Here is a 24,392-nt window from a genome sequence, read left to right on the forward strand (position 1 = left end):
ACTAATTTCATTGTCAATTATTCTACCGAATTACTATTTTACTTTTATGTTATATATAAATTATTACTCCATGTCCTTTTAGTTATTCCAAAAAATCCTCGCAAAAAAAAGGAAATTACTAAACCCCATCTTCCACATCGACGAGGCGCCTATGGGCGAACATCCGAAGGTAAGATCAAAGAGTAACAAGGTGTTACTCTTTGGTAAGAAAGAACTCTATGGTCGATATTCTATGGCCCTAACTTTTGAAAGTTATATTTCTATGATGTAACGGTTACTTGTTCGAAGTTTGGACAAATTTTTTTCACTATTTTGAAGCAAAAACTGCCTGAAAATGGAGAAATCGAATTCTTCCTCGTTTTCCACGTTCCAAAGGAACGTTCCGGCAACCAGTTCGAACACCAGTACACATTCCAGGTCCTCAGAGCCATGTAGAAGAAAACTAAACTACAACGAAGAAAATTCAAACGAAACAGATGATGTAAAGGCTGCAGACAAAAGTATTTTATCCAGGATATCGTTGAACGACACTAGAAAAGTGCTGAGAAACGGTTTGGATAGGATCAATAAGACATTCAATAACGTAAGGACTTCTGTAGGATCCTTCACTCAGGTCTGTTGGGTGGCTTTTGTTCCTTAGAAATTCTTCATACATATATGGGTTTCAGATGTTTAAAACCTCAACGAAAAGACGACAGATATTGGAGGAAGGTCCTATGACACCTAGCTGCATGTCGCCTGATTCGAGAGCACAAAAAGTTCTTGGAAGAACACCCACAAAATTGTACAGCCCTTTTGGTATTGAAAGTCCATATCGGAAAACTACTTGTGACAAAGAAAACATTCCCAGGCCCACAGCAATGGTATTTATTCATTTCAAGTAGAGATGGTTCTCAAGTAACTAAGAATTTATTTTTCAGGAAAAGATATCCAAAAAAAATGGGACAAACGATTAATAACAGATAGCACATAGATTGACAGTATTTATTTTTATGATCCATAGTATTAATTATATTTAAGTATAATTTATTTTATTTTTATTGAGAATAAATTTTGTACTTCATTTTATATGGGTTATTATTAACTTTCAAATGATTACACAGATAGTTTTTACCAAAATTTAATCCTTCCATATTACAATGGTTCAAAAATAAAAATCATTTGTTATTCTTGTGTCATCATAGTACACTATCACAACCATGAGCAGCAGTAAAAAAATTGTTATCAACCCATATAAACACCACATAAGAGACCTAGTTACTCTCACGTGTTTCTCCTGAAAAAAGAATTTTTTGAATAATGCTGTGAGATAATTTTTTTTTCTTTACCTTTGTTAAATACAAGGCAAAATTTTGAGTATTTTCCTTTCGGTCAAAATCGAAATTTACCCTGGTTCCGTTTCTACAAAATCTTCCAAAACCATTGGGTTCTTTTGTTTGAAGAATAGCAGCTGTTGGCTTGAAAAAAAAAATAAGCAACACCCAAAACTTTCCCATGAAGTCCTTACCTGATATTTATAGTTTGATTCACAAGGAGTAGCAAGAAAATTTTCAAGGATTTTCCGTTTTCCAAATAACTGAATGCAAACTTTGTTCTCATCAAACTTGTCTGATAAATTAAAACCTACTTCTAAATATTTGGCTTCTGTGTTATTGGAACAACTCCATCGAAAACCTGAAAAATTGTCGAGACATAATAAATGATGATTGTTCTACAAGTCCTGCATGACAAACCTTCCAAATTTATTAAGCCGTATACATTAGTGATAGTGGGACTCAACTTGTTCAAATCATTTATAGGAACTAGAGCTGATATATTTATTTGGTCATTGTCATTTGCTTCTCTTTTAATCACTTTTTCGTAATTGAGATGATTATCACCTGGTTTGATGCAAACCCTCAAATCATTCATGAATTTTTTCAACTCATATGTATCCTAAAATAAAAAGAATTGCCTTTTTAGTTGTAGCCCTAATGACTTGATTCCGTCAGGACCTTTGAGTATTCAACTTGAATACTCAAGGGTCAGGACTCAAGAAATAATAGGAACCTACCATGAGAATATCGGTATCAAGTAAATTGTTGTGTTTGGCATTGATTGCCAAACTAAGAGTTGCTATAATCATACATATTATGAAGAGCAATATCAAAGCTGCTGGAGGATTATCCTTCACAAAACTGACAAAATTCTTCGGAGATGCTGCACGCATTTTTGCGTTCACTCACATTTTTCGCGTTTGATTATAAACTATTTTCTCATTCTCGTTTTCTTAAATGAAACCGGCCCAAGAATTGAAAGACATGAATCATGGGGCCACTTATTGACGTAAGTACCGTAGATGAAATTATCTATTTCAAGGATAGTTCATCAAATTACGATTCCTGAAATGTTTGAATGATAATTAGCACTAATCATCGTAGACAAACTAATCATCTCATGCCAATATTTATTTTTTTTTATTGACAGCGAGACGTTTCATCAGTTCGATACTACCGACCTCTAGCGTGAAATCGTATGAACTACCCTCCCTTCTGAACATAGAACTAGATGCACCACAGATAGAGTAATCCGGAGTAATTCACAGAGTAGATCCAGAGTCACTCGTTGCTTTCCACCACAGAATACAAGGAGTGACTCTGGATCTACTCTGTGGATTACTCCAGATTACTACGAGCACAGATGATAGAGTAACTCGGAGTAATTCTTAGAGTAGATCCAGAGTCACTCGTTGCTTTCCACCACAAAATATAAAACATTTACCAGTGATCTGTGGTAGAAAGCAACGAGTGACTCTAGATCTATTCTGTGGATTACTCCGGATTACTCTATCATCTGTGCTCGCCATAGATTAATTAGCACAGAAAACAATTCATTAGTCTATGATGCTCACAAACAAAAAGATTTTGAGAAAAGACCAAAAGTGGCTAGAATTTTCAAAACCATTCAAACTACTTTCAAAGTTAAGAATTTTAAAATTATAATACCGTCTCATGAAAGCGTCACGAAAACTTCGGTTATTTCAGCTTCATTGATGGATTAAACTTGAGTAATCTGCACACTTTTCAATGTGACCTAGGGTAAAAGTGTATGGCACATTTGAATACGTTTATTATGATAAATAACAAAATGACGAACATGATAGATTGTCAACTGTGGATGGGAAGTGTGAGTTCAAATAGCATACAATTCTCCCTTGAATATAATGTTGAATCTATAGGCATTTTTTCTCACTTCAGTTGGAGCCCTACATGACGGAAAGTTTCATTTTATCGGCCTTTCGAAGGATGGGAGAGAATCCACTCAACGTCAAAATAATGAGAAACAAGCTGACGGGAGAGCCAGCAGGATACTGTTTCGTTCTTTTCGCTAATGATGCAGAAGCTATCGATGTGATGCACAAATTGAATGGTAAACCCATACCCAGTACCAACCCAGTCGTTCGATTCAAACTCAATAATGCAAGTAACAACGGAAGAAGTGTGCCAGAGCGGGAATTTTCAATATGGGTCGGTGATTTGAGTCCAGATGTTGATGATTACAATTTATATCGTGTTTTCTCATCCAAGTATAGTACAATCAGAACTGCAAAAGGTAATTGCATTGAAAAGAGAATTTTTTAACTGATTTTTTAAGAGAGTTTATTTTTTACATAATTTTTAGTTATTCTTGATAATAGTGGATACAGTAAAGGGTATGGATTTGTCAGATTTGGTAGTGAAGATGAAATGAAAAATAGCCTGATATACATGAACGGATTTGTTGGTTTAGGTACCAGAGCGTTGAAAATATGCAATGCAGTTACGAAATCCAAAGGTGCCCCCACAAATACATACACATCTACTTACTCAACAAACACCGACTATACACAATATTATGACCCGTCCACTTATTGGCAAAATTATGCTAATTGGCAAACTGTGAGTAAAATTCGATCTAGAATTTCCCTAAGAGCTGCTAAATACAGTCTTTCTCAAATACACACGGACTTTTTCTTTTTCATGCTTTTTTTCAGCAAGGCTACTACGACCAGAGCGTCAATACAGCCAGTACTACAGAAACAACAGTCGCGAGTAATGTGACTCCACAAATTCCAGAGAAAAAAGACGATGATTTAGAGCTTATTGGTATATATATTGGAAATTTTTTATATCATGAGAATTTTGAATATTTTCTCCCGTTTCAGATCACACGATAGTTATAGACGTTGAAAAATGGAATAGGGATAAAATGGAACAGGATAGCAATCTGTGGGATGCTTTGGAAGGTTCCAAATGGATGTCAACAGAGCAGATCGAAGTGAATTGAAGCAAAATATCCTTTTTAACAAGATGGAAACAACACTAAGCAATTTTATTATAATGATTATTTGGACGATTGTCGCTACGGAAATTCTGCTGGAAACTTTGATGTTATTACTCGAGTAGGTCATACGATGAATCATGTTGTACAGGTTGTGTACCACCCTCAAATTGCATGGTTGAATAAAATTGTTTTCAAGGAACTTTGTCTTATTGAATGTGGCGCCCCCCTGTGAGAATCGGGAGGAACTTCATTTGATTGATCATAGAGGCGTTCCTCTGTGTCCGTTGACACAGAGTTTGTCTATTACAATCATAGAGTTGTATTACTACCTCCATACATTGAACTCTATGGAGTTCAATGCCTCCATAGAGAAATAAGTCTATGACTACCTCTATGGTGTATATGTTCTGTGGTAAAAAAAAAATCTGTGGGCGAACCACAGAATACGATTCTTCTTTGGGAGTATGATCAAATAGCATAATTCTGAAGAAAATTCAAAATTAATTACTTCAAGTGGTCTGATTAGAAAAAATGAAATTTTGGAAATAAAATCGACTGTGAGGACCTAACAACTGGCTACAAGGGAGCTTTTTTCTTCTTGCATAAGCATCTCTTCTGCGCACAGCGATATTCATGCCTGAGAAAAGATTACGGAGGAGAGGGCCCCCATACAGAAAATGTATTCACTCACATTGACGATAAATCTTGAGTTTTCGCTCTTTGTCCATCGATGGCTAAAGTTGGAAATGATTTCGGGGAGATCCCTTAGCAGCCCAGCCCTAAAAGGGACAAGACTGTTCCCTAAGACCCGTCAATCATTTCTTTTCTTCGACCTCGAGGTCACATTATTGTCCATCCGAATTTTCCTGAAATAAAGATGTAAATATTTTGTTCTGTCATATACCTTTTGTAATTCAAACCATAGTTTATATTTCCTGAGTCTAATTTATACTGAACGCTAACTTATTACCTACTCAATGTAGAAACCGTTCATAAACTTAAAATTTGCAGGCTTTTGGTAGTTAATGAAAGTTAAAGTCAAATTTTTCGACTCTCCAGAAGCCAATCGAAGAATTAGTGTATAAGTTACCGGCCATTTTACCGAAAATGTTGGGGTTGAGCGCAGTTTTAAAGCTTTCAATCACGAGTTCCTTATATTAAATATAATCCTTCATTTCCATTTTTTCTGAATAACTTACGTTTAATTATCAACTTGTCTAGAAGTTATTGAGGATCTAGATAACTCCACAACACTTTTCCGCGTGAATAGAAAACTAAAATGTTCAAATTTTCTAGTCGCCTCTGTTGACGCAGATCACAGAAAACTTAATGACACAGATCACCGTTTTTTCATAGAACTGTCTCAGCATAGAGAGGGTTTTCCCTCCATAGAATAATCTTTTGATAAAGGAGTGTACAGAGGTTGTCTCTGGGAGTGTAATCCATAGACAAACTAGTGTAGTCGGGAAATTCCGTCTTTATTGCAATAACAGCAATTTCAATTTCCATTATACAAAAGATCCATTCTACTTTTAAAATCATATATAATTTTCATAATTCTTGAAAAGATTGTCTGTCCCTAATCTATAGAGTACAGATGTAGGTATCAGATTAAATCTATGACTAATGACAATTTGTCACTGATTAATATTAGTCTATGATCCAATTAATTACTTTCACAGGGAGCATATAATTTTAAAATGAGAATAAAAACAACAAGTATTATGGTAAAAAACCTTTTATTTCATTTTCTATACAGATTCTTGCACTGGTGGTTCATAGCCACCGGGCTTGTCTATTATCTCTCCAGTAGCACTTTGTTCAGTACCTTTGCCGCTGTCTCCGTGGAGGTCCAACAGCTTGGAAAGATCAAAACGTGGCTTTTTCAATACCTTAACCTTACGAATGTAAACATCGTGCAAGGGATAGGTTCCTTGACACAACTTCTCGATATCCTTAGCAATAGAATCGGGCAACAATTTGTTGACGACTTCTTTCAAATCGCTATGTCCGATATCACGGTTGATGACTTCAATCATCTTCCTACGGATTGCCTTGACCTACAAAAACACAGAGAGAGCAAGTTAGTGATGAAAAATATATGATTGAAATGCTAAAAAATTTATTAGAGGCAGCTGTTCAGTTCAAAATTAATTGCGTCGTTAGGGAACAAGAGGTTATCTTCATGTTTGTATCAAAGCGAGCTGAGTGGATCATCATTTAAACTGCCACTAACTAAATAACAAATTTAGAACTAAATAAGTAACACACAAACCTGTGTATGTTGAGCATAACAAGTCTTCCTTGTGGAGGCAGGGTCCTTGTTCGTGAATCCAATACAGAATACTCTTAATAAATACCCATCTGTGGTTTTTACATCAGCAGAAGCTTCAATCAGAGTTTGCCATTTCTTTACCATTGACCTAAGTTTATCGGTAGTCAAGTCCATTCCATGGAAGTTTGTAAGAACGTTACGTCCTAAAAATGAAATGAGTTCAAGTAAGGATTCAAAAACAACATGTTTAGACCTAGATAGAACTATATTATTGTCAGATTAATTATATATTGCGTCGTTAGGGAACAAGAAGTTATCTTCATGTTTGTATCAAAGCGAGCTGAGTGGATCATCATATCAGATAAAACTTAGCAATTTGGTGAATAATAAAGTTACAATTACCTTGGACATCTTCAGCAATGAGCTTGAATTTTCTGAATGACCTGTCAGCATCATTGTCATTTTGAAGATCAGCCAAAGAGACCTCAAACACACGCCCTTTAAGACCTTCTGATGCTATTTTGGTACCCTGGGTACGGTTTACTAGAGTTTTACCAACTTGCCTGCTAGTGAACATAGACGGGGCTTTGACATCATACCAATCTTTACGGGTGAATGGGTCAACTCTGAAAAGAAAGACATATTTAACATTCCTTGAAGGAGAGAATAATATAAAGAGAAATTCGGGATCTTCATTCAGATTTCTTTATTATTGCGTCGTTAGGGAACAAGAAGTTATCTTCATGTTTGTATCAAAGCGAGCTGAGTGGATCATCATGTTAAAATTTAAATACTTACATGCCAACATGTTTCCACCGAACATAACCTAATCAAAAATTCTAACTTAATTTAAACACTGAATTGAAATTCACCCTTTTGAAAACTATTGAACTATAGGTACTAGAGCAATAGAACAAGTCAAAACCAAAACTATCAATATGAAGAAATATAATATAAAGGATACGATCGTGACATGATAGTTGAATCGTATAATATTCAGGTCATCACAGATTCTAAAGGTTGAAAAATGTTGGCATTTCATATTAGTACAATAAACAAAACTTATTAAATACAGATTTTCTACTTACACCTTCTTTTTAACTCCTTTTTTGCCACTCTTCGAGAGCCCCTTATTTTTACCGACTGCCATGATTTCTTCTGATCGAGAAGCGGCTGGAAAAGGAACACAGATGAAGATTCACGAAGGACATCAAGTTGAAATGGAGTGACATTAGTGACGTAAGAATACAGAAGAGTAAAGTTGTTTTTCTTCTGTCGCTCACGCTTTTTTTTAAATATGAATTGTTTTTAATTTATTATTTTGTTTTTCAAATTAATATTGAAGGAGATGCAGACTGAAAATAAACTGATATGTATCTGTATAATATTCATATATTTATTCATTATATTTATTCAAAAAAACAATCAACGTCTAATTTACTCAAAAATTACAAAAGTTAAATTTATCTACAAAGACTTCCCTCTAGTAAATTAACTTGAAAATTAAATATATCCTCAAATTCGATCCTTCTGGTAATTTTTTGGCTTTTAAATTTAATCAGAACATCATATGTTTCTGACGTCATTTTCATTATGGCTGCCGCCCAAAATGACAAAAATTAAGGGCTGTAATTTTTTACTTTTTTAAAGAAACCGACAAAATAGAACAAAAAAAGATTTGACGATCAAAAATATCTAAGTAAGTTCTCAAATTCGCAGCTAGTTTTCTAGTATTTTATTCATCATTCTTTAATCTCTGACGCATGATATCGACTGAAATTTTAAGAATTTCTATTTGAATTGATGGTGTCCAATGAAATTCTAATTTTCATTATTCATTATCCTAACAATTGTTTGCAAATATGAGGTGGGCGTCGGAGATTCAAGATCTATAAATATCGCTAGTGACACAAGATAGTTCTCAAATTTGGTTATTTTTAACCATCCTTTCACTAACGAGTTTGATTTCCTCTTTTTTATTTTCCCCTTTCATTTTGTAGATTTAAATAAAAGCTCGAATACGTGCAATGGTGTATATTGACGAATTAAAGTGACTTAAAGAAGATTGCAGTTAACAAAAAACATGCCTGTTCTATCACCACATCACTCTTCTCCGAGCTATAGGTCTAGCTATAATAGCACTCTGGATAGACCACCCTACTATAGCAACACGTCCATAAATCCCAGAATTTCTAGTTATTCGGAAAGATTCACAACAAGATCCTATATAGATTCAGAAGGACGTCGAACAATTTCAAGGTTAGAAATTTTGAACCCATTTGAGGGTTCTTGTAAGCTTGTACTGGCTTTTTCTTCTGATTCGTTCTGATGAAATTCACTGAATTGTCATTGGGGTGACTCACTAACCGGGAAAGGTGCGGTGATGCAAATTTGACCTACATACCTTAATTGGCAAATCCTAAATATGATCTTTTTCATTGAATTTTTGACGATTGGATTGCTTCTTTGTTGAATCGATGAGGGTGTTCGGTATCCTTCAAGATCAAGAAGAGAGGAAATTATTTCAGTGAGTCAGTAGGCTAATCAATGATTTTTTGTAACCAGAAATTGAAGCCAGTCAACAAAGTAATGTCATGCAGAACAATACATAACACAGCTTCCTGCTTACTCATTTCGATATTTATTCACTTTAAACCATTGTTCATCATGGGATGTAAAAAAGTAGCGGTATGTTTTCTTGAGATCATTTTTAATGAGATTATGAAGATTTTCCTAACCTCATGAGCTAAGATAATATCATTTTGAACCTGTTTTTTCTTCATGAATAATCTTGCGAGAGAATAAATGTTTGAATGTACATATATACAGGGTGAGGCTCGTTCGTGTGATTCAAATGGTAGTGTTTTTTTAACTGACCTTTAATTTTTCTAAATGATCTGTCGTTTCGTAGGAGCGGCAGTATAACGGAAGATGGAGTCAAGACCCGTTTCAAGGAGGAGATCAGAGACGGCAGCACCAGACGGGACTCCCTGTCCAGAGACCCGGGGGTGAGTTCCATAAGGGAGAACTCGGTGTTGGACTTTGGGGGTCGTAGGGAGGGTTCACTCTCCCGAGACAGCTCCAGGCTCTCCTCGGTGGAGATAATCGATGAACTGGCCGATTTCAGGAACAAGTACTCACCCTCCAACTATGTACCAGCCATCCATCGGAGGAACGACAACATCGGCCGCTCGAAATCGATCAACGACATCGGACTGCCGCCCATCGAGAAGGCAAAAAAAAAGGTAACTGACGGTGTCAATGTTAACATGAGTGTGCCGCCTAATACAACAGCCACTAACGATAATTCATGCAATAACGACGACAACGGCAACAGGGCCTCCGTTGCCGACCTACGTAAGAGATTCGACAAGATGCCGGAGAACAAAGTTTCCAAGTCCCCGGTCAACATAGACACCTCCGAAGTCAAACTGTCCGACAATAAGTTCAAGATACTCGATCAGTCCAACCTCAAAGTGAACGGTGAGAAGATACCCAACGGTCTGAGGACCGTGAAGAGATCAAACCTACCCAAAGCCACTATCAAAAAATCCCCGGTTAAACCGGATGAAGCCAAGGGCGAAGAAAACCACGTGAAAATAATCAAGATAGCTGGGGTCCACAAAGAAACCGAAGACCAAGCTAAACCTAACCCGAAAACCCAAAAAATCAACACAGACAAACAGAAAAACGCCATAGAAAAGAAAACGGCGAACACAGACAAAAAGATCAACCCAACCACAGAAAAAAGAACGATCTCTGATAAACAAAAGACGAAGACTGTCTTGTCGAGAGAGCCTGTCGACACGGTTGACAGTTCGAACGTCAAAATTAACAGTGAACAGGGGAAATTGACTAATGGTGTTGCGGACCTGAAGAGCAACGCGTTGGATAACGGCAAGGAGACAGATGAGGCGCAGATCAAGGACCAGGAGGATGGTGCTGGTTCGACGGAGTCCGGTCACAGCCTGAGCGAGGATTCCTCTTCGGTGGGGGTGTCGAGGACCAATAATTTCGCCTCTTACATATCCAGCAAGAACCTGGAGGGGGGGGATAAGGAGTCTGTGGTTCTGGTCGAGAACAGCTTGGAGCCCAAGACCGGTTCGGTCGATAGACCCGTTACGTATCAGAAGGTAGGTGGTTTTCGTTTCTGAGGCTTCTCGCCCTAATGTTATTAATTGTTTTGAAGGCTTTTCTCGTTTTCGTTCCTTCTGTTTATGAATTTTTTGTACCTGTGGTGATAATTGGTGAAGAAATATAATATTTGGGGATTTCGGGAAGTTTCGAAGTCGGTTTGAAGTTTTGGTTGTTTTTTGCACCTTCGTTGATGGTTTTTGACTGTCCAACGGGTTTTTCAGAAAGATAAGATGTGTAGGATGTATGGTCGTGGCTGTATTCCCTTAAAAATTGATCTACCGGAAGTAATTGTTAGAAAAACTAATATTTCAGTAATTTGACTTCTCGGACAGCTGGGGGAAATTTAAATTATGTTGGTAATTGCTCATTGGTAATAAACACCGAGCCATAGATCACTTATATGTAAGTCTATGCACCGATTGAGGATATTTTGAATTTTGTACTGTTATGTTTGTGGATCAACTTTGAATGTTGATTATTTAGCTCTGAATTTGGGCATTTCTTCGGTTTAAATACCTTTTTAGAATATTTGACTTCTATGATTGAAATCACAGAAATTATTGGTGGTTTTTTATGGTCGAATACTAAGCTGCGTCTGGACTTCAAGGCCTGCTCAGATGTCCATAATTCTTGAATGGACGATATCAATGATTTGATTTTTGACTGATTTCTTGAGATTAATTTTTTTAGTCGAGGGGCACTGTCAAAAAAGAACTTTCTTTTTGACATCCCTATGAACGTTTCCTAACTAAGGGCGAGTTTATACTGCAGTAAAAATTTAATAAGGAACAAAATAAGAAGCCATCTGCATCAGCCTATAGGAGTTCCTTATTTTATTTTTTCTGCAGTATCGGTTTAGTCAGATTTAATTGTTTCGTTCAAAAAGCTGGTCTCATCGCAGACTTTCGTGTCGTAAAGGGGAGGATATTTTCGAAAATTTCTATTTAGCGATCGTTCATAGCTGTGACACGTCAACGAAGTAGGTCAAATGTCAAAATTCCGAAAGTCAGACCGCGGCAAAGTTTAAAGTATTGTAAAGAGCTTGGTTCTGTTATGTTCTGCCAAAAAGAAGCTTCTGGACGGGCCGAAGCTGCACTCTGCTGATGTTATGTTGAACAATCGGATGAAAGAGCCGTGCTGTTCTAGGATCCAAAACTGCGTGAGCAAATTTTCGAATTTTTCCACAGAAAATTTTCAAAAGCGATGGAAATCGAAGGGTTTATTAAATTAGGAATGGGTCAGTTTAATTTCGCATAAGCCGCACTTTTGAAATATGCGAGTCGGATCTGAAGATGTGAGAGAGAAGTTGGAATAGGAGTACCGCAGGGATCTGTACGGGGACCTGATGTAAATGAAGTATATACGATAAAAGTGACTTAAAAAAGTTTTAAAACGTTAAATCCTGCATCGAATGAGTCCATATGTGCATTTTTCATACCAAACTACTCAAAATTGGGCTCAAATCAGATTGAAACTTGGCTAGATTTTGAGGTCCCTTAAAATGAAAAAAAAATATACGTTTGGTGTCATTCGACGTAGAATTTGGTGCTCCGCAACTTTTACAGTCAATATCTGGTTTTTCCAGCTCGTTTCCCTCGTGGGAGTAAACCCAGGTTAGCTTTATACCGGGTGGTCTACGAAATTTTTGTCAAGAATTAAATCTTTGCGGTTTTTCGATCTGTAGAATTTTCCGACCTACTTTTACGATCCACGTGTAGTCCCGCGTAAACTGAATTGCGTAATCCGTATCGCGATATTTTTAGATACGTCCTAAACCGCCATTGTGAAGTCAGGGGAGATAAGATGTATGCTAGATAAAGTATTGACGAAAAAAAATTGTATATCGATCCTTATCGACCTCAGTCTCGGTGTGTGTCTCACTCGGTGAACGCAAAGTATACGAGATGAACGATTTTTTTTTTGAAATAACAGTATTATAGTACTTGGAGTGTTACCAGGTTTCTATCATTCAGAATCTGGATGAAAAGTGGATAAAAGAGGAGGTTATACGTGCTGTTTTGTTAAGACGGAAGAGACCACGTGTTTGTCCGGATTGCTTTCATCGAATTACGCGTACGGGGGTTATCCGAAAAGTTTTTTTCCGCGTACGTTAAGGAAAATTGGAATTTTTAAAAAATGATTATACTTTAGAGGGTGAGGACTCGGTTTTGAGCTGTGTGTTTCAGCTAGAACGATTTTTGCGGGAAACACCGGTATACAGGGCGATTACTGACCAAGAATCAACTGCTTCAGTAAACGCCTTGTAAAATCAAAGACATGGACGTTTAAAAATCACCTTATTTCTCAATCTGTTAGTTAATAGAAGGGAAACCAACAGTATTTTAAGTTTGGGCTAGCTTCTAAAAGGTGAACTATAACGAAAACAGAAAAAAATCGGTTTGGCTGCGTGGAGTGCGTCTGTGAACGATGGAGAGACCACGCCCATCTCTGTGACCTTTCCACGCCCATCCCTGCCATGTTCGCCGACTACGTAGAGGCCATTCTAGCCGCATTTTTCCTGGTGTTCCTCGCCATGGCCTGTGCGGCCTTCGTACGCGGCTTCTACGTCAGCTTGTCGAGGAGAAAGTTGGGACGTTACGAGGAAATAGACGCCGGAAGCCCTTCTCACACGGTAAATGGGCGTTTTGTTAGATATGGGCATGTATACTGAGTTGTCCCGTCAATAGACACCCTGAACTTACGATTTAACTCTTTAATAGCTGGGTTAGATGAATACTGACGTTGATTTTCTTCTCCCTGAAGGCATCGTCACCGAAAACAAACAAAAACAGGCTTTCCCCATCTTCCTCGGTGGCAACGAACAGCGTCGGCACCTCGGGAGTGTTAAACTCGAACAGCCTTGGTAGAAAGTCGCTAGAGAGGGAGAGACGCAGCGGGATCTTCGACGAGGACGCCTATGATAGGTGAGTAGGTCGTTTGTCCCCCTTCGTTCACATATAAAGATGATCGACGGTTTCAGGACCCCCGGCCTCAGTTACAGATTAGGGACCGGCAGTCCCACGAACGCGTGCGCAGCGGCGACCAGCGTGAAGACGCTGGGGCTGAACGGCCTCAAGAACATCGGCAACACCTGCTTCATGAACTCCGTCATACAGTGCCTGTCCAACACTAGACAGTTGTCGGAGTACCTCCGGCAGGACGCCTACATCAAGGACATCAACACGACCAATTCCAGCATGAAGGGGTCCCTCATCAAAGGTAAGCAACGATTGGGCGGTTGGCTGAAGACGAAGTAACACACGGTGGTTTTCAGCCTTCGCCGAGGTGATCAAGGAGCTGTGGGCAGAGGATTCGTGCGACAGGGCCGTCAACACGGCCTCCCTGAAGGGTCAGATACAGAGGTTCGCGCCCAGGTTCATGGGTTTCGCGCAGCAGGACGCCCAGGAGTTCCTGCGCTACCTGCTGGAGGGGCTGCATGAAGACGTAAACAGGGTCAAGGAGAAACCCAAGCCCATCCACACGGAGATCGATGATAAGCTCAAGTGAGTGTTTGTTCGATTAGCACCATGTTGACGACTTACCTATTTTTTTTTTTTTTCAGCGACTTGGAGAAGTCTGCCGAATCCTGGAACCGCTATCTGCGCATGGACAATTCCCGCATAGTGGACATCTTCGTCGGGCAGTTGAAGTCGACCCTGAAGTGCACCTTCTGCGGTCACTGTTCGGTCACCTTCGACCCCTTCTGGGACCTGTCGTTGCCCATACCCATGCGCACAGGTCAGCTGAGGCTGTCCCAGTGCCTGGAGTCGTTCACACGCGAGGAGACACTGGACGGGGACGAAAAACCGGTAAGAAATGCTCGAAAATCGAGCCTATGGAAGCCCCACAGGCTTGGGTTCGAAGAAATAGACCGTGCTGACTACATCACTCTTTCGAACACAAGATATGTCACCCATGTCTTCCAGTTTTCTCATTATGGCCATTACGTACCATAAAAATACCAAAAATTGAAAGAATTCAACTACTGAAACTAATTTGGACGCTTTCTAAGGAATATTTGAACGTTTTGTAAGATTAAAGCATTCTTCATATTTTCTCGTATAATGTACAGTTTTCGAGTTATTTGATGTTCAATAACTGAAAAGTATCTGTGAAATTTGAAAAATTGGGTACTTTGGCTGAATACAACACTGTTTAAAAGATCCACAGATGTGTTGAGTGACAGATTAAGACCTGTTTGCACCAAACGCACTTAGTGTTAAGTGTCCCTTAAGATGAACCCCTTAAATTACGTTGCACCAACTGTTAAGTGACATTTAAATGGCTAAAGCTAGCCTTAAATTTAAGCGCTCCTGTAATGACCACTTAGGTATTTAAGGGCGGGATTCTAACCTGAAATAATTAGTTGGACTGACTGCAGAACTTCCCATTTTTGATGGATTTTGAAAATTGAGTGAATTCGTTACTGAATACCAAGCCTTTTCTTTTGCCTTTATTGTAATGCCATCAGTCTTTTTTAATTTTCAATTTGGTGTCACAAATCATACTATAGTTAGCAAAAAACTCTTTTGTTCTGTTGAGAACTTGAGTGCCCTTCGTAAATTACCACCACTTGCTTAGCAATCATTTACCATATTCGAATTAACAAGGGCAATAAGGACATTTTCTTCACGTTCCTCTTCAACATTAGTAAAACAAATTCACACAAGACCTTACAAAGAAAGTGTTGTACTTATATAAACTTAGGTACCTTTTATTTGACAATCATTATCAATATTAATGCTAATTCAACAACAAAAAGATGTTACTCTTTGATAATATTATAATAATATCCTTGACACTGACTGACAGGACAATAAAGTTAGGTTAATGAAATGACAATGATCATCGACAACCTGGCCAACCAATGAAATGGCTTTATTTGACTAGGATGAAGTTGCACCAAAATAAAAAACTGAAATATCACTAGATATAAAAACTCAAGGGCCCCTTACTCAAGATTCTGTTAAGCCACAGTCGTGCAACTGGGAATAAAATTAAGGGTCCATTAACTTTAAACGACACTTAGCTAAGTATTCGTTTTAAGGGGTATTGGTGCAAACGGGCCTTAGCTAGTTAATCTGAAGGTTATTTTGTGTTTCCAGGGGTGGCACAGCTCATTATGAAAACTTAAAATGGCTATATCTTTTTATCAGGGATGAATCTGAAAAAATAGTATAGGAAAAAGAGTTTCCTTGGACCTCAAGAATCTATTTGAGGTCTTTCCCCTTATTCCGGAAACTCTAGTCGAGTAGGTCATGGAATATTGACGGTTGACGTTTGGGTTCATCGAATGCTCGACGTCACCTGTCAAAACTCCTCCCATTTGAATTTTTCTATGCCAAATTAACCTTCTGCAATTTCTTCTTCTTCCAGACGTGCTCGAAATGCAAGGAGAGACGGAAATGCACCAAATCCTTCTCGATACAGAAGTTCCCGAAGATACTGGTCATCCGTATCCTTTTATCTATTGTCTTTCAGCCTATCGACGTTCTTTGGGAACTTTCCAGGGGATGATTATTCAAAAAACGTAAAAATTTCATTAAAATCATTTTATTAGGAAAGAGTAAAGGTGTTTTTGGCAAAAATCGACGAAAAACTTGAGGGAAAACGTCAAACTGGTAGATTTCTTCGATTCAGATAACCGTACCGCCACCTGGTGACAATTTTTGTAACTACAGTTAATACTGGGCGTATATTAATCGTAATTTCCACGTTTTGTTTCTTCCTTAACCCCCTGCCAGACCTGAAGCGTTTCTCGCCCACCGAACGGTTCAGGGGCAAGCTGAGCGTGACCGTGGACTTCCCCCTCGAGGGGCTGGACATGAGCAAGTACGCGGCCGAAGAGGTGACCTCCAGCAGGTACAACCTGTACGCCGTATCGAACCACAGCGGCACCACCTACAGCGGACACTACACGGCGTATTGCAGACACCCCTACGCCATGTCCTGGCACGAGTACAACGATTCCAGGTGGGTACACACCCCCTCACCCCCCTTTCGCGCCCCCACGTATTAAACTTCTGATTTTGCAGGGTGAGCAGCGTGTCCCCCAGGTCTATAGTGAGCAGCGAGGCCTACGTGCTGTTCTACGAGCAGGAGGGCGCCAAGTAGCGAGAGGGGAGAGACGCCGTTTTAATGAGAACTTTTATTTTTTTTTTGTTTTTGTGATTTTGATGATGTGGAGGATCTCCGGTGCGGAAATATTTGGTATTGTGTTTTTACCTGACTTGGTTTCGCTGGAGGGACTGATGCCGGTGGAATTTCAATGGGGGTGGACGTGGGTTGATTGCAGTTTCAAGGGAGGTTTAGGATTTTCCCCTGGGGCATTTAAACTGCGCTTCCAGCATTGATTCCACCTTGGACGCAGCTAAAATGTGCCCTTCTAGGCAATATTTGGTGGACAAATTGCAAACGATAGTTCTCAGGTATCGATTTGCATTTTTCTTGTTGGGGTTGAAGGGGAGGCGTTCCGACCGGGGGGATCCTCGTTGAAAAAAATACCTTGTGTATTCTGTTATATTTATTTGTCTTATGTGATTTGCAACTTATACTCTTGTATTTATATTACCATACTACTGTTGATATTTTGGAGATTTTAAAGAACAAAATATATTAATTTATTTATTTTTCAAATTGTGACTATTTTAAGCATAGTCGGTATTTGTATTGTTAGAGATGAGAAAAAGTTGTAACGGATATGATAAGTGTTTCTGTAGAGTGAAGAATTAAGGACCGGAGCACAATTTTGAGAGTTTTTGTACGTTGCCTCGATGAACAAGTCCAGAAACGTATTTTTCCTGAAATTCGACTCGGATCTGGATTCATTTTCTACCTCTTGGATTTTGAGCAGCTTCTATAGAGTATTAGAACGATGGTACTAAACTAGTTGATTCATTATTAAATATGGTTACCGAAAATTTAGAAGAATCAAAGATGAGCACTTTCAAGTTGAGAGAGATTTATTTGAGATATATTGAAAGGCTTTATATTATGAGAAAATGTTCAAGCACTAACTTATAATAAAATGTTTGCAAAAATCCACTGTTTTAATTCGATAATACGACAAAAATCTCCCATAGTATGAAGTGGGACAAATGACCTACTCACAGGTGTTCTCCTCTAAGATGTCGCAGATTTAGCTAGTTATTCTCAAGGTAATTTCGATATTCCAAAGGTAGAACAGCTCATTATGAAAACTCAAAATGGCCATACCTTTTTATCAGTCCCGAATCAGAAAAAATGGCATAGAAAAAGTGATTCTTTTGATTTGAAATTGGGTATTTTGGCTGAATGCAACTCTGTTTGAAAGATCCACAGATGTGTATTGCCACCCTTCTGAAGGTAATTTTGTTCCTCCAGGGATGGCATAGCTCATTACAAAAACTTTAAATGGCTATTTCTTTTTATCAGGGTCGAATAAAAAAAAAAGGGTGGGATCAAAAGTGTTTCTTTTGGCCTCAAGAATCTGCTGTTGAAATATTTGTATGAATCAAAGACTCACCCTGCATAGAACTGGAGACTATCTGAATAATTATTTAGGGTGATTTGACAAAAACAAAACGTTCATATCAACTGATCGTTTATTTCAAATACAAAGGTTATCCGCGAAACAAGTCAACCTCGTAGATTCCACAGATTACACATTTTCAAGGAATGCACCACGGTACCCCAACCGTTTCTTGGTTCGATTTCATTTAAACTAGTCTCGTCTCTAATGGCGAGTACCTCAGATCGATTTGAAGGTAGGCAACTATTAATCCATCGGTTCACTTTTCAAATGCTTTTCGGCGTGTTCCCTCAGTTCCTTATCTTCGGTAGTCTCAAATTCGCATATGTTACAGAACAGAATCTCCTTCTTCGGGTGGTTTATCAGCACGTGATTTTCGAAGGCTGTCTGATCGTCTGTTTTATAAGTGCATTCTTCGCATTGGTGCTTGAACTTCCTCCAAATCCGATTCTTGCAGTAACGTTCAAGGTGTCGTTTGAGACTCTGTGCTAGTGCCGAAGTGTAAGGACAGTGTTCGCACTTGAACAAGCGCTCTTTGGCGTGTTTGCTGTTCTCGTGTCTCGTCACCGATGCTGAAAAAATATATTTCATTTTATTCTGAAGCAAATCTCGAGGTGATATAAAAATACTAACCACTGGACAGGGACTTGAATTCGCAATATTTACATTTGAACTCTGCGTCTTTAGTGTGTTTATAGCTCAAGTGCATCTTGAAACTCGCCAGATTTGTAGTGTTGAATTTGCATTTTTCACACGAATAAACCTTTTCCCTCATATGTTTGTTGGAATGACGATTGAAGAGATCACCGCGGAATGTTTGAAATTCACACTGATCACAAGACAGTTGCTCGCTGCTCAGTTTGTGGACTTTGGTAGTATGCTTCATGACGACCTGGAAATTGGGGAAATTTAAAAGATAGAAAATAAAGAAACTTGAAATTGTACCTCGTATTTTGGTGATGTATAGTCGCAAAAAGGACAAACATAATTTCCATCTCTCAGATGATGATTTTCTTTTAAATGTACCAAGAGAAGTTCAACATGGTCGTCTGAATCCTCGCAAAGGTTGCATATTACAGGTAAATCATTTTGTGTTCTTATATCATTTATCTCTCCATTCAAATTCAACTTTATAGTGGGTGTTGGTAACCTATAAACAGAAATGAATATTATATTGCAATAATTGTTGTTTGCTGCCCACTCACTTAATTGGATCCGCCAAAACCTTTGCTACATCAACTGAAACCACCTGAACATCCATATCGAGGTTAGCTTGGTAATATTTGTCACATTCCCTTTCAAACTCCTCATCATTGGATAAATTTTTAACTATCTTTTCGACCATTGGGGGTAACTCTTCTTTTGGTTGGCTCATAAGTGAGCTCAAAGATTTTGGGTCTATGTATTCGGGTACATCAACGAGTCCAGGTGTGGTTCCAACAATTTCAACATCGCTATCATCATCGTCTTTCTCATCTTTAACCACTATGGTATCAATCTAAAACATTTTCGACAATATCCTTGATAAATCCTCTCCTGTTTCACTGAATTTGTAAGTGAAAAGGAGTTTAATCAAACAAGTTCATCAACTATACCTCATTTTTGGTACTCATGTTTTTTGGCCAACTGCAAGTATGGCTGAAATTTTATGATTTTTTGTTAGTTTAGTATGAGGAAAGCCCCGTCCTAATCAATTCGCACTTGATTTTGGATAATAAATGTATTTTTCCTTCCAAACAACACAACAAACTGTTATTCCTTTCTCTTTCTCTAATTTGACGTCGACATTAAAATGACACAAATGACAGATGCTTGTCTTTACCAAAGAGTAACACCTCCTCAACTCTTTGTTTATGGCCTGAACTGAAATTTAAAAGAAAAGTGGAACATATTTAATTTTTTTATTGAATATATTTATAGCGGATCTATCAATTATAGATTGCTTGAAAATAGTTAATTCATATATATGATTTAAATATTTATCATACTTATTCTATGCTTTCAAAATATTTTCAGGTTAGATTGAATGGGAAAGGTTAATCTTTGGCTAGATTGTTGATTTTTACCTTTTCATTGTTTGTTGAACTTAAAGGACTGATATATCTAATATATGCCAAGGATAAGTAATATTCTTAAACTTTTGTTGATTCTCCATGTGAAATTTTTTCCTTTCAGCTATAACATGTTTGCACTAGCACCCAAAGATAAATACAGTCCTGTAGTAACAAAACTTAATCTATTCACAGTATTCTACGTCCCAGTATTATCTATTATCATTTCTCTAACCGACAATCATTTCAAACTTGGTAAATTTGAAAACTTATCAGTTGTATTGGTGTTGGGAGGCTTAGAATATGCAAAATATTACTTTTTCAAGTCGACCTTAACAGATGCCGATACGAAGAGTAAACGAAAGAAATCTTCGAAACTAGAAAGAACATGGAAGGTTCTATCATTCAATGTACAAATGGTTTGCGTTATCTATGTAGTCGCAGTTTTGTTGGGTGCACAACTGTTGAATAAATTTCAAGAAACCTTAATGCTTGCAGTTCTTATAACAACATTGGCTATTTTTCCGATTACTTTGTATACAGAAGTAGATGATTTATTTCAGTTACTAGGAATGATAACGATGATGCCTTCAAATTCATATTCAAATTTGTTTATTAGTCAATTGCAAACTACTTTAGTTGGAGCATGGTTAGGTGCTACGGTCATACCCTTAGACTGGAATAGAGAATGGCAAGTATGGCCTAATTCTTGCATTTATGGAGCTTTAGCAGGTTTTTATGTAACAAATATTTACTTCTATATAATTCATTCTACTAAAATTGTGTTTAGAAATAAAAAAAACCACAAATTTGAGAATGTCTTGTAGATTATACCAATAAATTAACAGTCACATTATATTTATTTTTATTATAAAAAACCTTGTGTAAATTGCAAGGCTACCCTACTAGTTTAATTTCATAGCTGGACAATTATGTCGAGTAACACCTCTCTTGGACACAAAGGGTTTGAAGCATTTTTCACAATTGAAAGTTGTTCTTTCAATATGAGTCATTTTGTGTTCCTTTAAAGCGTCAGACCTGAAGAAAGTTTTATCACATTGATCACACTGATATGGTCTGACACCTGTGTGGGTCCTCGTATGAATCTTAAGCATATAATGGTCAACAAATCTTTTGTCGCAGTATGAACAAACATGTTTTTTCACCTTGCTGTGCACTCTTCGTAGGTGATCGTAGAGGTTTCTATTGCTTTTGAACACTTTGGAGCAGAACTCACATACACATGTATCGTTTGCATGTTTAGCCATATGGATGTATATGGCGGAAGCTGTCCTACCTAAAATATAGTATTTCAGCATCAAATTCATAGAAGAGACTTATGGTCTAACCTTTATAGTCACACAAAGTGCAAGAATATTTCCTTTTTTCTGCGTGGGACAACAAATGTGTTCTGAGCGAAGTAGATGTTGCAAAATTTTTGCCGCAATTTTCACAGACAAAGGCCTTTATATTCGTATGTACTGCTATAATATGCTGTTCCAAAGACAACCTTGAGTTGCAGCTTTGAGGACAGTCTGTGCATTTATATTTATCCGTGTGACTTATTAAGTGAGATTTAATGCTTGACTTCTTCATTAGTTTACAACATTTAGGGCATGGATACAAGTGTTCTTGTTCATGTTTAACAAGTTGCTCTCTACTAGAAAACAATTCGTCACACTTATCGCATTTAAATACAGGTTCTCCATCATGTGAAGTTTGATGGTCGAGATAGGCAAAGATTTCGTCAAATTTATCTTCACAAATGTCACATGTGTAAATATTCTCTGACAATGAAAATTCCAAATCATGGTTTTCTCTCGTAAAATCCACAATTTTCTGTTCTAAAGGCTCTTCGTCAGATGAATCCCAATCCTCTGTACCATCGTCGAAGTCTTCCATTTTGACCATATCATCCTTCTCTGTTTTAAATTCTTTCAGAATCTTGTCGGATTCTAAACACATATTTCTAAAGGACCATAAATCTTCCAATTTTTTGAAACATAAGAGACATATACAACTAGGAAAATCATCGTTAGTTTCCAAATCTAAGGATATGCAAGCTTTGATTTTAGCTACAATATCATTTTCTGAGATCGATATCAGTTTAGAATTGTTCTGATTCAAGCATAATCTACAGGACATTTTTCTTTCCGTTAATATTTTCATTAAACGAATATGAATAACTTTTATTTTTGTTTATTGTTTATATTTCTCTCTGTTTGTCTAATCACAGAGCAAAAATGACAGTTACATAGCCTAAAAATCTTGCTCATGTGTCAAAATTTTGAAATTTTTATCGAAATTCATGGTAAGAATAAATTAACCAATTTTTTGCCTAAATTTCCACTATCTCAGAGGCTATTTTGTGGAACTTTTATTCATTCGAGCATTTAGGGGTCAACATTGATGTCCAAAGAAAAAGAATCGATTAATAAATGTCAATCAAAAAAATTTCAAGGTTAACTATTTTGATAATTACTAATTACGTTGTTCCTAACTTCATGCCTTGCAAAAGGTCGTCTTAAGGTTATACCCATTTTATTCATTTTCAATTGAAAAAAACCATAAAAATGTTCTCCAGAATGCTCAGGAACTCTTTAGCTGTAAGCCGCAACTTCAGCACATCCAGTCAGGTAAACTTTAAAAAAATTTCTTGAATATTCTGATAAGAACAGCCGAACCTAGGTCAAGAGGTCAAAAATTATCCACGCTAGTTTATCATTTAATTCAATAATTAGTAATCGAACATTTTGGGAGTAGCTCTGTGACATAGGTTATGTCTTAAGAGGTGTGTTTCACAATTTTCCATATCTTTTCAGAACAATGTAAAGGTAGCCGTGGCTGGTGCTTCTGGGGGAATTGGGCAACCTTTGTCCCTACTCCTCAAACAATGTCCCATGATCTCAGAACTATCGCTTTATGATATAGTTCACACCCCTGGAGTAGCAGCTGATTTATCCCACATTGAAACTCCGGCCAAGGTTAAGGGATTCATGGGTCCTGACCAACTGAAAGAAAGTTTCAAAGGTGCCGACATCATCGTAATCCCAGCAGGTGTCCCAAGAAAACCAGGTATGACAAGAGATGACCTCTTCAACACAAATGCAAGTATTGTCAGGGATCTTGCAAAGGCAGCTGCAGAAGTTGCTCCCAAAGCTCTTATTGCCATAATTTCCAACCCGGTTAACAGCACAGTACCAATTGCCGCTGAAGTATTCAAAAAAGCAGGAGTGCATGATCCAAAGAGAATTTTTGGAGTTACAACTTTGGATATTGTTAGGGCCAACACTTTTGTAGCAGAAGCTAAAGGCCTCAATCCTCTGGATGTTAAAGTACCAGTCATCGGTGGCCATTCTGGTGTTACTATCATACCCGTTATCTCTCAAGCAACACCATCCGTCAGTTTCACCACTGAACAATTGAAGCCTTTGACTGTCAGGATACAAGAGGCTGGTACAGAAGTAAGTATAGAATGGGCGAAACAGTAATTGTTTTCTCTTCATAGTCTAGCTTTTCCACCATTTTTAAAATTTTATTATGTACGCTAGGCAGGAAATATAGGTTAGACAGCCACCTGTCAATATCCATGATACCAACATAAGACTGGTTACTTTTTTCAGGTTGTGAAAGCTAAGGCCGGTGCAGGATCTGCTACTCTCTCGATGGCATATGCCGGAGCAAGATTCACAATCTCCCTCATCAGGGGATTGAAAGGGGAGAGCAATGTGATAGAATGTGGATTTGTAGAATCCAATGTGACGGAAGCATCCTATTTCTCAACACCCCTTCTATTGGGCAAAAACGGCTTGGAAAAGAATTTGGGTATGGGTAAATTGTCGCCATTCGAAGAAGGTTTATTGAAAGAAGCCATCCCAGAATTGAAGAAAAATATTCAGAAAGGTATCGATTTTGTAAATAAGAACTAAGGACAATGTTGAAAGTTTCAATTGGAGAACTGACGTTAAGATCCATCAAATTTTTTATCTAGATTGCTGCAGGCATTTGTATATTATTTATACGTAAATAAAATTAACTTAAGTTTAATTTTGTCTTTATTGGATTATCACAGAACAAGGCCGAAATACACTTGGAGAAGAGATCGGTGAGTTGTGGT

The 24,392-nt window shown here is 37.7% G+C and overlaps 10 protein-coding genes across 11 annotated transcripts in view; 5 read left to right on the forward strand and 5 right to left on the reverse strand.

The window, feature by feature from the left end:
* Positions 1-5,628, reverse strand: part of LOC123320123 — a 55,006-nt gene extending 49,378 nt beyond the window's left edge. Inside the window, exons 1-2 of the mRNA XM_044907314.1 lie at positions 5,502-5,628; positions 4,994-5,168 (exon numbers count right to left, since the gene is read on the reverse strand). The gene's annotated coding sequence lies outside the window, so the exon portion shown is untranslated. The remainder of the gene's footprint in view (positions 1-4,993; positions 5,169-5,501) is intronic.
* On the forward strand, positions 252-1,068 carry LOC123320125. The gene is made up of 3 exons (XM_044907316.1): positions 252-613; positions 669-863; positions 921-1,068. Exons 1-3 carry the CDS (start codon positions 335-337, stop codon positions 954-956), a joined length of 510 nt encoding a protein of 169 aa, XP_044763251.1. The 5' UTR covers positions 252-334; the 3' UTR covers positions 957-1,068.
* On the reverse strand, positions 1,105-2,504 carry LOC123320124. The gene is made up of 5 exons (XM_044907315.1): positions 2,054-2,504; positions 1,734-1,935; positions 1,508-1,674; positions 1,329-1,457; positions 1,105-1,276 (listed from the first exon to the last, which is right to left on the reverse strand). The coding sequence occupies exons 1-5, from the start codon at positions 2,207-2,209 to the stop codon at positions 1,145-1,147; spliced, it is 786 nt and encodes a 261-aa protein (XP_044763250.1). The 5' UTR covers positions 2,210-2,504; the 3' UTR covers positions 1,105-1,144.
* On the forward strand, positions 2,870-4,501 carry LOC123320122 (tRNA selenocysteine 1-associated protein 1-like). Its single transcript, XM_044907312.1, has 5 exons — positions 2,870-3,165; positions 3,237-3,591; positions 3,661-3,917; positions 4,013-4,124; positions 4,184-4,501. The coding sequence occupies exons 1-5, from the start codon at positions 3,088-3,090 to the stop codon at positions 4,303-4,305; spliced, it is 924 nt and encodes a 307-aa protein (XP_044763247.1). The 5' UTR covers positions 2,870-3,087; the 3' UTR covers positions 4,306-4,501.
* Positions 5,629-6,024: 396 nt separating the features above from the next.
* On the reverse strand, positions 6,025-7,806 carry LOC123320682 (40S ribosomal protein S3a). The gene is made up of 4 exons (XM_044908069.1): positions 7,666-7,806; positions 6,980-7,203; positions 6,578-6,780; positions 6,025-6,362 (listed from the first exon to the last, which is right to left on the reverse strand). The coding sequence occupies exons 1-4, from the start codon at positions 7,725-7,727 to the stop codon at positions 6,054-6,056; spliced, it is 798 nt and encodes a 265-aa protein (XP_044764004.1). The 5' UTR covers positions 7,728-7,806; the 3' UTR covers positions 6,025-6,053.
* Positions 7,807-8,123: 317 nt separating this feature from the next.
* LOC123319857 (ubiquitin carboxyl-terminal hydrolase Usp2-like) lies at positions 8,124-17,754 on the forward strand. Of its 2 annotated transcripts, none has more exons than XM_044906860.1 (10): positions 8,124-8,276; positions 8,578-8,836; positions 9,489-10,710; positions 13,478-13,638; positions 13,710-13,933; positions 13,989-14,217; positions 14,277-14,523; positions 16,091-16,169; positions 16,459-16,687; positions 16,750-17,754. In XM_044906860.1, the coding sequence occupies exons 2-10, from the start codon at positions 8,661-8,663 to the stop codon at positions 16,826-16,828; spliced, it is 2,646 nt and encodes an 881-aa protein (XP_044762795.1). In that variant the 5' UTR covers positions 8,124-8,276; positions 8,578-8,660; the 3' UTR covers positions 16,829-17,754. The 2 variants fall into 2 exon arrangements, with proteins under 2 accessions (XP_044762795.1, XP_044762794.1); XM_044906859.1 differs by having other exon boundaries at positions 8,125-8,276; positions 13,695-13,933.
* Positions 17,755-18,279: 525 nt separating this feature from the next.
* Positions 18,280-20,012, reverse strand: LOC123320015 (zinc finger protein 711-like). Its single transcript, XM_044907152.1, has 5 exons — positions 19,820-20,012; positions 19,430-19,722; positions 19,170-19,374; positions 18,858-19,116; positions 18,280-18,796 (listed from the first exon to the last, which is right to left on the reverse strand). The coding sequence occupies exons 1-5, from the start codon at positions 19,835-19,837 to the stop codon at positions 18,471-18,473; spliced, it is 1,101 nt and encodes a 366-aa protein (XP_044763087.1). The 5' UTR covers positions 19,838-20,012; the 3' UTR covers positions 18,280-18,470.
* A 198-nt stretch (positions 20,013-20,210) lies between these two features.
* LOC123320087 (phosphatidylinositol-glycan biosynthesis class F protein) lies at positions 20,211-21,131 on the forward strand. Its single transcript, XM_044907257.1, has 2 exons — positions 20,211-20,347; positions 20,400-21,131. The coding sequence occupies exon 2, from the start codon at positions 20,407-20,409 to the stop codon at positions 21,100-21,102; it is 696 nt and encodes a 231-aa protein (XP_044763192.1). The 5' UTR covers positions 20,211-20,347; positions 20,400-20,406; the 3' UTR covers positions 21,103-21,131.
* Positions 21,085-22,513, reverse strand: LOC123320085 (zinc finger protein 501-like). The gene is made up of 2 exons (XM_044907255.1): positions 21,625-22,513; positions 21,085-21,572 (listed from the first exon to the last, which is right to left on the reverse strand). The coding sequence occupies exons 1-2, from the start codon at positions 22,442-22,444 to the stop codon at positions 21,181-21,183; spliced, it is 1,212 nt and encodes a 403-aa protein (XP_044763190.1). The 5' UTR covers positions 22,445-22,513; the 3' UTR covers positions 21,085-21,180.
* Positions 22,514-22,748: 235 nt separating this feature from the next.
* Positions 22,749-24,322, forward strand: LOC123320086 (malate dehydrogenase, mitochondrial). The gene is made up of 3 exons (XM_044907256.1): positions 22,749-22,911; positions 23,098-23,739; positions 23,899-24,322. The coding sequence occupies exons 1-3, from the start codon at positions 22,849-22,851 to the stop codon at positions 24,202-24,204; spliced, it is 1,011 nt and encodes a 336-aa protein (XP_044763191.1). The 5' UTR covers positions 22,749-22,848; the 3' UTR covers positions 24,205-24,322.
* The last annotated feature ends 70 nt before the right edge of the window (positions 24,323-24,392 follow it).

This window comes from Coccinella septempunctata, chromosome 9 (assembly GCF_907165205.1).
Source record: "Coccinella septempunctata chromosome 9, icCocSept1.1, whole genome shotgun sequence".
Taxonomy (NCBI): domain Eukaryota; kingdom Metazoa; phylum Arthropoda; class Insecta; order Coleoptera; family Coccinellidae; genus Coccinella; species Coccinella septempunctata.